This window comes from Phocoena sinus, chromosome 2, assembly GCF_008692025.1.
Source record: "Phocoena sinus isolate mPhoSin1 chromosome 2, mPhoSin1.pri, whole genome shotgun sequence".
Lineage (NCBI taxonomy): Eukaryota > Metazoa > Chordata > Mammalia > Artiodactyla > Phocoenidae > Phocoena > Phocoena sinus.
The window spans coordinates 149,413,569-149,426,383 of NC_045764.1; the positions used below are offsets into that span (position 1 = coordinate 149,413,569).

General features: G+C 37.6%; 1 protein-coding gene across 1 annotated transcript in view; it reads left to right on the forward strand.

Moving 5' to 3' along the window:
* DNAL1 (dynein axonemal light chain 1) overlaps positions 1–7,699 on the forward strand; it is a 30,345-nt gene extending 22,646 nt beyond the window's left edge. The window contains exons 6-8 of the mRNA XM_032624191.1: positions 2,789–2,915; positions 3,881–4,021; positions 7,097–7,699. Coding sequence (XP_032480082.1) covers positions 2,789–2,915; positions 3,881–4,021; positions 7,097–7,137 — 309 coding nt within the window. The 3' untranslated portion in view covers positions 7,138–7,699. The remainder of the gene's footprint in view (positions 1–2,788; positions 2,916–3,880; positions 4,022–7,096) is intronic.
* Positions 7,700–12,815: the final 5,116 nt, after the last annotated feature.

Below are 12,815 nucleotides of genomic sequence, written 5' to 3' on the forward strand. Positions count from 1 at the left end.
CACACCAACAGTGCACAAGGGTTCCCATTTCTCCATATCCTTGCCAATACTTGTTATTTTCTGTTTATTTGACAGTAGTCATCCTAATAGGTATGAGGTGCTAGCTCATTGTGGCAGCCTCCTTATTTTACAGAGTTAGAAACTAAGAAGAGAAGTGATTTATTCACATGCAGAAGCAGACCAGTTTGCTAAATGCCTGTTCATTCAATGTACAGTTCTCCAAAGGGCTAGTTTATTGAATGACAGATTTCACTGAATTGAGTCACACAGACTTAGCCAGTTTTTATTGATTAACAGTCACCAGATTGCTTCACCAGAATTTTGTCTTTATTACCTACTTACAAATATATAGAAAATTGTGTTGCTTGGAATGGTTTCAACACCTTTTAAACTTTTCTTTAAGATTTTATTTAGTGTTAATTTTAGTGCAGCTGTTTTATCCCAGCTGTTAGATTTGTCAGTCCATCTTTGTAGAATGTCAGTTTCATATGTTAGACACTGATCACTTCTCAAATGATTAAAACACATAAAAATAGTAATCTAATTGAGTTGGTTAGTGAATTGTTATATTTAGGGAAGTAGGAAAAACAGTGGAATAGATTGAAAATGTACTGAAAGACAAAACTATGCCCTGGACACCCAAAATCTATACAACATTTGTTAGTCAATATACATAAGAAATTCTCATTCTGCAATGAGAATTTATATTCCCAAGTAAAGTCCCCAAATGCACAGAAATTTGGTCATGGCAGAACAGCTGCATCCAATTGGCTGAAAACTAAACTGAAACTCAATTAATGCTTGTAAGGAATGAACAAAGCAAAACAGACATCTTCAGAAGTTATCCTGTCTAAAGTAATTTCTATCCTATCCTATCTAAAACAAATTGCTATAATTTGTAAGTAGTTAACCAGTTTTTCAGTAAATCAGTAAAAGAGTAAATTCAGCAAATTGGCTGTTTGGAGAATTGATCAAATTGGCTATGTGAAAACTGACCAAGAGTCCTCATCTGCACATGTAAAATGACACTAAGTAAGTGGCAGAACCCAGAATTGAGCCTAAACTTTCTAATTAGTATTATTTAGTCACTATTTTTTCTGCTGCCTCACACTTTCAGTGCCAGGATGGACTGATTTAATAGTTTCTTTTACTTTGAAATTGTTGTTTCTCCTACTTAGAAAGTTGAAACTAAGATGAATTGTGGGCCTTGGGATGACACACAGAACTAACTCAGACCATTCCATTCTCAGCTTTTCCCCTTGGTTCCATCTGTATGGAAAATGCATTAATGATCTTTATCCAGAGTACATTTATTCTCTTTATAGTCTTTAAAGGGACAGTTACCAGGACATAGACCTGGGTCCTACATTCTAACATTACCATGTGGATGTAGGTAAATCCTTTTGGGTTAAGAGGGGATTGAACATCGAACTGATTCTGCCTAGTCACTTTTTTGTTTTTTAAGGAACAAATAATCACTACATTTTGTCTTTTGTATATGAAAGAAGGAAAAGTTTTTGTGCCACTATTGATTGTATCTAGCAGTTAAGAGTCAGTATGACATAATCATTATAGTATAATGAAAAGACTATGGGTTTTAAGTTGAGTTTTATACATCAGAAAAAATAAGGTGAATTGATGCATAGATAGCAGGATGGATAGATGGACCAGATATGTGACAGGAAAAGGATAGTAAAATGTTAATGGTAGAAGCTGGGTAGTAGATATATGGGTATTTACTGTAATATTCTTTCAACTTTTTTATGTTGGAAAGTTTTCATAATAAATATTTTTTAAAAACCCTGAAATTTAGACATAGGTCTACTATTTAATAACATTGTTGGGAATTCCTTGGTGGTCCAGTGGTTAGGACTGCGTGCTTTCACTGCTGTGGGCTTGGGCTCTATCCCATCCTGCAAGCTGCGTGGTGCAGCCAAAAAAAAAAAAAAAAAGCATTGTGATCTTAGAAAAAGCCCTTAATCTATCTAGAATAGAAATCAAATAACCTGCTTTGCCTATCTTAATTAAATAAGGATCAAATAATACAATGTATAGGGAAGTGATTTGAAAAGTATATTATTCAATAAAAATGATAAAATAGGGCTTCCCTGGTGGCACAGTGGTTGAGAGTCCGCCTGCCAATGCAGGGGACACGGGTTCGTGCCCCGGTCTGGGAGGATCCCACATGCCGCGGAGCGGCTGGGCCCGTGAGCCATGGCCGCTGAGCCTGCGTGTCCGGAGCCTGTGCTCCGCAGCGGGAGAGGCCACAGGAGTGAGAGGCCCGCGTACCGCAAAAAAAAAAAAAAAAAAAGATAACATAGTGCTCTTAGGGCTTCCCTGGTGGCGCAGTGGTTGAGAGTCCGCCCTCCGATGCAGGGGACACGGGTTCGTGCCCCTGTCCGGGAAGATTCCACATGCCGCGGAGCGGCTGGGCCCGTGAGCCATGGCCGCTGAGCCTGCGTGTCCGGAACCTGTGCTCTGCAACGGGAGAGGCCACAATAGCGAGAGGCCCGCGTACTGCAAAAAAAAAAAAAAAAATAGTGCTCTTATTTCCTCTCTTGGTGATTTCAGTAGGTATTCTTAGTTCAGATCAGTTTGAAGAGAGGAAGAAAATGTTCTACTTGGCTTTCTTAATGAGAAAAAACTCCCACACAGCCTTCAGCTCTCCTGCCAGTGGACAGGTTGGTCTCAGTTCTCTCTGAAGGCCATTGTCTTTATGTTTATGAGGAGGGGGACAGAAGGAAAAACTTAAAAATAAGTATGTAAATAAAATTGCTTTCTTTTTCAGGAAGCAGTAGGGGACACGTTAGAAGAACTGTGGATCTCCTACAATTTTATTGAGAAGTTGAAAGGGATCCATGTAATGAAGAAATTGAAGATTCTTTACATGTCCAATAACCTGGTGAAAGACTGGGGTAAGTGAGGTTGTCTTTGCTAACCTTCTACCTCATGTTTATAGAAAATAGCCCTATAGGGAACAAGATACGAAATGGGGACATTTCTTTCTAAGCACAGAGGGAAATAGCTATAGGAGTTCCTATTTTTCATCTAAACACTTGAAATTTACATTTAAATACTTACTTAGAATGATTATAATTGAATAGGTCCTGGTCCTATTAATCATGAAAAAAATTAAACTATTGTCCAAAGGCCAAAAGGAATCGGTTTAATAATTCTTGGGTGGAAGACTTATTTAACATATATATTGCTTTTCTTTTTTATTGTACATTATCCATTTAGCATTTTAAAGCCCTATTGTGTGCCATGAACTATGCCAGGCTGTTGAGATACATAGTTGAATAGGACATTATCCCTGCCCTCAAGGAGTTCACAGCTTAGTTTTAAAGCCCTATTGTGTGCCATGAACTATGCCAGGCTGTTGAGATACATAGTTGAATAGGACATTATCCCTGCCCTCAAGGAGTTCACAGCTTAGTAGAAAAGATTATGAGTTAATAATTGGAAAACTGTGTGATAAGTTCTACAATAGAGGCTTGAATGAGTTGCTTTAAGAATTTAGAGATGAGGGAATGGTAGAGACAAAGGCAGTTTAGTTTAGCTGATACTGATGTAGTACAGTATAGAGAAGACCTGTCACTGGAGATTGATTTGTTGATTCTGAACCTCATTTCCTCTTCTTATCCCATCCTTAGATTAGCATAAAGGTAGAAGAGGTATGTCTCGCTTTCCCTCCCTTTCCATAATGTCTTCAGAGAATGACTTCATATGGTATAATGTCCCCTACTTCCTTCAAAATCTTAAACAATGAATTGTTCTGAATAGTCACAAACTGAGGGCTAGTGATACTGGGATTCACCCTTCAAAATCATAAGAGTAAAACTTGCCATTTTAATATGGAATGTATTCTTTGTACTTGTAGGTGAATTTGTGAAGCTGGCAGAACTACCATGCCTAGAAGACCTGGTGTTTGTAGGCAATCCCTTGGAAGAGAAACATTCTGCTGAAGGGAACTGGATTGACGAGGCAACCAAGAGAGTACCCAAACTGAAAAAGCTAGATGGTGAGTGACTCTGGGCCAGCTTGGAAATGTTTTCTGGGTGTAAGAATTGAACTTGTAGCATGGAATCATGAAAAGGAGCAAAACTAAAGAAAATGATCGGTTATCTCTGGTCGCCAAGGCCACTTCTGTCTGTAGGAAATTTTGTGGTCCCAGTTTGGGCCAGAGTGAGATGAAAGACTTCTAGAATATTTAGACTGGTATAAGATCATCACTAAACCAAAAGCTTATAAGAAAGCTGGGTTTATTCTCAAGTCCCAAATGTATTATTTTGCAAAATAATTAGACATAAATAGTAAGGAGTTGCTTTTTCACAATTGGATCAAAATTATAATGTTCTCTCTCCCTCTCCCCCCTAATTTTAGTTTCTCAATACCTAAGATAGGTGAAAATGTCAGGAGAGATCCCTGACTGACTGGGTTCAAGTCCCAGTTCTAGCTTTTTTGTCATCGGGCTGGTTAATTCATCTCACCAAACTTTGTTCTTTTGTCATCTGAAAACCAGAAATAATAAAAGAGTCACAGACCTCCCTGGGTCTTTACTCCTTCCAGTGGTCCTATGAGGAAGCCAGGCCATTTTTACCTTAAACCTACAGAATGTTACATATCAATCATATCTCAATAAAGTTGGGGGGAAAAGATAATGAACATATATATCACCCACCAAAAATTTCCTTTTGCCTCTTTGTAATCCCTCCCTCCTGCTGCTCACCACCATCCCTCCCAAGGCAGTCACTGATCCGCTTTCTGCCCCTATAGATTAGTTTGTATTTTATAGAGTTTTATATAAATGGAATCATGCAGAATGTTCCCTTTTTTCCCTCTGGCTACATACCTAGCAGTAAAATAACAAAGACACTAGACTGCCTCTTGTGGGAGGTACAGGAATAAACAGGAAGAGGCAAACGGGTTTCTTAGATACTGGTGATGTTCTGTTTCCTAAAATTGGGTGATGGGTATACAATAATTGGTTTTGTTACTCTTTATTTATATTGTATCTATATGAATGAATATTTCATAAGTTAAAATAGAACAAAAGAGAGGGTACATTAGAGCCTTGGACTTCAGCCTTTTTATGTTCAACTTTGACCTCTAGAAACCATTTGAAATCATTTGTCTTCCTTTCTCATTGTGCACAGGAAGTGAACCCTTCCATTAAGAATGGAAAAGAATCCCTTATATAGACCCTGAATAGACCAAGCCACATTATATACAGGCTTTTGGACCAAATATTGACTTCAGGCCAATCTGAACAGCCCCTAGAAAAACCAGCTGGTCTATCCTAAACCAGTGAGATGGACCAGAACACAGGTGGCCACAGCTGCTAGCTTGCCTCTTTTTGCTCCTCTTCAGTTGCTTGTAAGAAAAACTGAGGGGGCTTCCCTGGTGGCGCAGTGGTTGAGAGTCCGCCTGCTGACGCAGGGGACACGGGTTCGTGCCCCGGGCTGGGAAGATCCCACATGCTGCGGAGCGGCTGGGCCCGTGAGCCATGGCCGCTGAGCCTGCGCGTCCGGAGCCTATGCTCCGCAGCGGGAGAGGCCACAACAGTGAGAGGCCCACGTACTGCAAAAAAAAAAAAAAACAAAAAAAAACTGAGGGGTGTGAAAGAGCTAAAATGAAAAGGACAGACAATACCAAATGTTAGTGGAACATGGAGCAACTAGAACTCTCACACCCTGCTGGATAGTAATGTAACTTGGTATAACTTTGGAAAACTGGCATTATCTACATACATATCCCACATGACCCAGCAACTTTTCTCCTAGCTGAATACCCAGAAGAAAAGAGCATGGATGTTTACCAAAAGATCTGTATGACAATGCTCATTGCACCACTATTTTAATAGCTATAAATTGGAAACAACCCAAATGCCCAACAACAATAGAATAGATAAGTAAATTATGACATATTCGTACAATGGAATATTCAACAGCAATGAGAATGAATGAACTATAGCTTCACACAGTATACATGAATCATATAAACATAATGTTGAGTAAAAGAAGCCAGACACAGAGCGCACGCGACATCATTCTATTCATATCAGTTTTAAAATCAGGCAAAATAATCCATGGTGTTAGACATTAGGATAGAATATACCTTTTGTTGGGGGACAGTGACTGGAAGGGGACCTGAGGAAGTTTTGGGGGTTCTGATAATGTTCTCTTCCTAATCTGGGTGCTGGTTACCAGATGTGTTCACTTAGTATACATTTATCAATCTGTACACTTATAATTTGTGTACTTTGTATGTATATTTCAATAAAACATTCACTACCCCCCACAAACAGATGCTGTGGGGAGTACAGAGGGGTAAGACTCTGCTCGTTGCCATAAAGAAGAATCACACAGGAAGAGGCACTGGAGATGGCTCTTAAGGGTAGGGCCTAGATGGAAGGGGTGTTACGGGGGGCATTCCAAAATGGAGGAACTTTGTTAGCCAGGAGTCCAGAAGTAGTAGTCTGCAAGATGAGTTTGGGAGACAGTGAGTTGATCAGTTCATCTGGAGTGGAGGGTGACTGGCTGAAGAGTTAAGACTGAACAGTTGACTAGGGTCAGATTGTGGACATGCTTCAAATGCCAGAGCTCAGAAATGGCTGGCTCTTGGGCCAGTGAGAGCCTGCAGATGTATTTCATTTTCTGTGCCTTGGTTCTTTTTATTTTTTTCCAATTTATCCCCAATGTTTAGTATTTGGGGGAGTAACATAAAAATTCAGATTCTGGCAATACTGGGATTGCGTATTTTATTGTGAAAAATGAATATTTCTTTGTGTTTAACATACAGAGTTTTTAGTGTGTATAGGGCCTTATTTTTCTGCCTGGTACCTGTAGGCATTTTTATTTGTAACTCTGTATTTGGGGACCTGAATATTTATAATTACTTACATTAATCCATTTGGGAATTCTCCTGAGAGGCTTTTTGGATAATTAGAAATTTAAAAGATTATTTTATGATATTACTTTTATTATGGCACACTTCTCAGCATCTCAGAACTCCTCAGGTTAACAGAAAAATATTTTCAGTTAGAATTTAACAATCTCTTGAGAATGACCAGTAATAATTTTCTTTTTCATTTTAGGTACCCCAGTAATTAAAGAGGATGAGGAAGAAGATAACTAACACCACATTTTCCACTTTGTGTAACTTATTTAAATGTCATAAGAACAATAGATAAGTTTTGTATAGTTGTCTATTTTAAAGATTCTGTGTGGGGCAAATGGTTCTTAAGATAAAACAAATCTTTCATTCCTTTTTTTCTCATAACCTATTCAGTGTTTCTCCCCCAAAATGATAACACCAACTTTATATATTCTAGTGCTCTTTTTAGAAGCTATAAATTTTCAATTTTTGTCTTCAGTCCCAGTTATGTACTGCGTGGCCCCATCTACTGAAACCTTTATAGACCAGTCGTTTTTAACAACAAAGGAACAAATGTGATTCTTTATTCAGTTTGTTCAGTTTTTTCATTTTTGTTTCTGTTTTTTTTTTTTAGGCCAGGCATTTAAATATATACACTTAACTTTTGAATCTGTAGGCCATCTTTCTTGAAGGTCCATCTCTTTATGACTCAGAAGCACAAATGTGTCATGCCTTTGGTTTGGGAAGAGCTCCTCTTAGAAATATAGCAGCAGTCCTAGAATCAAGACTCCAAAGTCCAGTTTGAAAAACTATGGTGAAAAAAGGAAAAATTAGTACCTTGGAGGCCTTATAGCCCATGTTATATTTTCTTATTTGTTGTTCCAAAAGTGTGTGCATTGTCAACTGGAATTTATGTTGTGTTTACCTGCATGTCCACTCAAGTCCTGCAAACAGTCAGCCAGTCATTCCGTGATCCAGGTCAGTGGTTAAAATGACTGTTATAATCACTCCTTTGACCAATACTTTGGCCTTATTACACATATGGACCTGATCTTAGGCATACTTTTTGGTTATAGTTCCTTATATTGGGTTGGCCAAAAGGTTTGTTCGGTTTTTTTCCGTAAGATGGCTCTAGCAGCACTTAGTTGTCTTTAACTTCATTTGAAACAATTTTGTTAGATTGTATTGTGACAGCTGTCATATCATCATGCATTAAAAAAAAACATCAAAATTGGTGAATTTTTGTGTAGCCATTTTAATATTGAAGATGGAAGAAAAAAAGCAACAGTTTTGGCATATTATGCTTTATTATTTCAAGAAAGGTAAAAACGCAACTGAAAAGCAAAAAAAGATTTCTGCAGCCTATGGAGATGGTGCTGTGGCTGATCGAATGTGTCAAAAGTGGTTTGTGAAGTTTCGTGCTGGAGATTTCTCGCTGGAAGATGCTCCACAGTCGGGTAGATCAGTTGAAGTTGATAGCCATCAAATCAAGACATTAATTGAGAACAATCAACGTTATACCACGTGGGAGATAGCCAACATACTCAAAATATCCAAATCAAGAGTTGAAAATCACTTGCTCCAGCTTGGTTATGTGAATCGCTTTGATGTTTGGGTTCCACATAAATTAAGCGAAAAAAACCTTCTAGACTGTATTTCTGCATGCAATTCTCTACTTAAACGTAACAAAAACGTTCCGTTTTTAAAACAAATTGTGGCGGGCAATGAAAAGTGGATACTGTACAATAATATGGAATGGAAGAGATGGTGGGGCAAGTGAAATGAACCACCACCAACCACACCAAAGGCCGGTCTTCATCCAAAGAAGGTGATGTTCTGTATATGGTGGGATTGGAAGGGAGTCCTCTATTATGAGCTCCTTCTGGAAAACCAAACGATTAATTCCAACAGTACTGCTCCCAGTTAGACCAACTGAAAGCAGCACTCGTCGAAAAGCGTCCAGAATTAGTCAACAGAAAACACATAATCCTCCATCAGGATAACGCAAGACTGCATGTTTCTTTGATGACCAGGCAAAAACTGTTATAGCTTGGCTGGGAAATTCTGATTCATCCACTGTATTCACCAGACATTGCACCTTCAGATTTCCATTTATTTCGGTCTTTACAAAATTCTCTCAATGGAAAAAATTTCAATTCCCTGGAAGACTGTAAAAGGCACCTGGAACTGTTCTTTGCTCAAAAAGATAAAAAGTTTTAGGAAGATGGAATTATGAAGTTGCCTGAAAAATGGCAGAAGGTAGTGGAACAAAAGGGTGAATACACTGTTCAATAAAGTTCTTGATTAAAATGAAAAATATGTCTTTTATTTTTACTTAAAAACCAAAGGAACTTTTTGGCCAACCCAATATGTTAGATAAGTAAATATATATAAGCAGTAGTTATATTTGAATTCCTAGCCTAAATGTTGGCCATTCATATTTTCTAAAATTTGCCCTAATAACTTTGGTCTGTTGACCCTCATGTTGAGAGAAGTGATTGTTGTAAGGGTGTAGAACTTGAAAGACTGGATTTGGTACCTTTCAATAAGTGAAATTTAGTATTTCAAAATATATTTTTTCAAAAAGTTTAAGTTAAACAGCTCTTAAAATGAATTATGTATATGTTTGTGGATGGAAAAGAGATGTTTCATTATGGAATCCCAGGCAAACGGCATTATTTTTGAGGATTGCTTCTTCCGTGAAGCATAGCAGGTGATTTAACCTCAGAATTGCAAAGCAATAGTTGGATACAGAGCTTGGAATTTTTCATATAAGAAAAAGTTGTTTTTGGAAAATACAAGATACGGTAGTCAGTAACCAGATGAAGTCCATAGTAGGCTGTGACTGAGTCACTGGTAGATTGCAAAAAAGATGTCAGAGGCCCTCTGCCATATTGTGCCTAAAGTCCCTCAACCAGAAACTATTGGCTCCTATTTCCCCATTTACTTGTGTAAAACTAGTCAAAGAGGGAAGAGTCATTTTTAAAAAGTGATTGCATAAGTAGTCCTGGCTTTCTGAAGTTTTCAGCTGTCATTCAAGTAGGAATTACATGATTTCTCTGAGTCACTCTGATCAAAAGGGACCACTGCTTTGACAATCAATTCTAAATAAAGGTCCAATACTATTTTTAGCTTCCTTTTGCTCTTCCTTACAGTCTGATAGGAAGAAATCTTTACTCTGACTGGCTTATACATTCAAAGCCTTTGACTATTTCTTTTGTGAACCATAGGCAATGAGAATTTTCCTTGGTGATGTTTAAACTAAGAAGACGATCTTCTTTTCTTGTACTCTGCACTTCATCTAGTAGGTAAGCTTAAAGCCCTATTGCTAGGTATGGATGTATTTTCTAAAAGTTATGCTGGAAGTGAATATAGTAGGGAATGAATGAATGACTTCATACTGAATTTATTTATAAAATGACTTACAGTGTTGGTGTTTGGTTTTTCTGAATTCTTAATATAGAAACTAATTTTCTCTGTTTCTCCTTGTTTCTTAATGTCTTTTAATCACTGGTAGTTCTCAGAGAAGTGTAAGGTGCTTTTCTGTGTCCATGTCACACAAAATTCATAATTCAGTTCCACTCAACAAATATCGAATGACTTCTGTGCCTCCTTTTCTTGGAATTAAAGCCAGAATCCATGTTATTAGAAAATGGAAGATAAGGTATATGAAGAAGTTCAGAATATTCTCTCAAATCATTCCTTAAATCATCCTTTACTGCTGCAAATTTAGCTGATGTTAAATGCTTTTGGTTTATGCTTCTTGGATTAGATATTTGACCTACTTGGAAGAGATTCTCTCTGTGCTCCTTGTTTAAAGCATTATGCCGTTTTAGTGGATCATTCGATTTCTTCTGTTCTTATAATGATGGAATCAGTACAGTATTTTAATTTTTCACAGGAAATTTTATTTTCGTCTACCAAGGAATTCAGCTTTCCTGTTTATGGCTGTATTACCTAGTCAGGTCTTGAAAGGTTTTTGTGTTCTCTGTAAATAGGCGTTTGTTCCTTTAAACCAGAGTTTCTCAACCTTGGCACTATTAATATTTTAGGCTGGATAATGTTGTGGGAAGGGGGGCTGTCCTTTGTAATACAGGATGTTTAGCAGCATCTCTGGCTTTACACATTAGATGCCAGTAGAACCCTCTCCCAAGTTGTGACAATCAGAAGTGTCTTCAGACATTGCCATCTATCCTCTGGGGCAGAAGGGTGGGAACAAATTCGCCCCCGGTTAAGAACCAGTGCTTTGTAGCAACATTCCTTTTTCCAAGGTCCATTTATTTTCACTCTGTAGCCATATGCTACCTGAGTTGTTATTTGAGAGAAGGTGATATATTTAATAATCGTGGATGGAAGGAAATGGTCACTGGTGTTTTCCTTTGTCATGCTCATTTTAATAATTTTCACATAACATTAGAAACTCAGGGCTGGAAGGTTCAACTTGTTTTTTAGCAGGGCCTCAGCTTTTATTGTTTAGCATTCTTATCTTAGGACAGTAATTATTAACCTACCTCTCTCCTACTATCAACAAAATCCAACTTTATGATAGATTTTGCTTTGTCTCTAAAGTTTAACATTTTAAGTGTACTTTAGAAAATGGATCATCCTTCTTAGGCGTTCATTCTTTAAGTATTCATTCATTGTCCAATAATGCACAAATTTTGTAGACTGTAGCAGTCCTTAAATACAGAAAAATATTGTATAAAATTTGGTAATCATATATGAAAGTAGCTGGTGTAGACACCGATTCTGCATGTGGACCGAAGACTATCTGGTCATGATAACTGGCCAGTAACTTGGTATGGTACTGGATCTATTCCACAAATAGAGGTGGTATAAGACACATAAATGTGGTTCCTGTATAGAAAGAAATTTTGACTTGAATAGATGCTTCTTCTGATACCTCTTACCAGTGGTCTGAAGTGGAATAAAGAGGAGTACGAAATGAATCTTAACTGTTAACTTATTCTCAGAGTTGGTGATGTGTAAGTAGAGTCGAAGGTGGTTATCTATGTGACCCAGAATCTTCCAGCTGGCTTTTTCTTAGGACTAAATGGAAAAAAGTATAGGGCCTAGAGAGGTTGGATTAAATCATTAACTTTAAAAAATTGGGGGGGAAGTGTCAAAGCATCAATCATGAGTAGTCTGATTGTCTAACTGCAGTCTGATTGTCTGCTCACAAAGACCTTACATTGTTAAGTATTGGTAAAGGAGGAAGAAATAACTGCTAAACTGAAAGTTACGCTTTACCAGAAATTAATTTCTTTGGCACACATTTTCTTTATTTGGGCTGCTTAACGTGCCTGTAAATAATTAAATATAAAACAAGATTCAGTGTAGCAGAGTTGGTGCTTCTGACATAGCTAACAACTTGACCATATTCCTTAATCTTCATTTTAGCATGAGTGTTTTTAACTATAAAGTAAGTGCAATAAAAAAATTAAAGGTATTTTTTTTAAAAATCACTGAACTTTTAGAAATCCCTCATCTATATCTCTATTCCTGCCTTTTTATCAACCATTGACTTCAAAGAAAGAAAACTGAAAAACTAGACTGAGTCTTACCTTTTTCTAACTTAAGATAAATTTTCACTTGACACTTGGAGAAGTCATAACTGGATTCTAGTTAATTTCCCATATTGGGCAGGTTAGAAGGGAACCAGCCAACCAAATTATGATCTACCAAATTTAACCAGGGGGTGGGGGAGAGTAAGCTATTTTTCAGTAGATTTGCACTTTAAAATGAACTGGATGTTGGTTGGTGAAAAGTACTCTCAAAGGGAAGATGGGTAAATACCTAGCCTGCATGTGGATATTAGAGAATCAAACCTCATCCTTGCTCATTCTAAGCCCACCTGAGCAGTAGTTGTGTGTCAGCATAATCAGAGCCAGGATTTCCCTACTTCCTTACTTGGTGTCATCTTCCATGTCTGCTACATT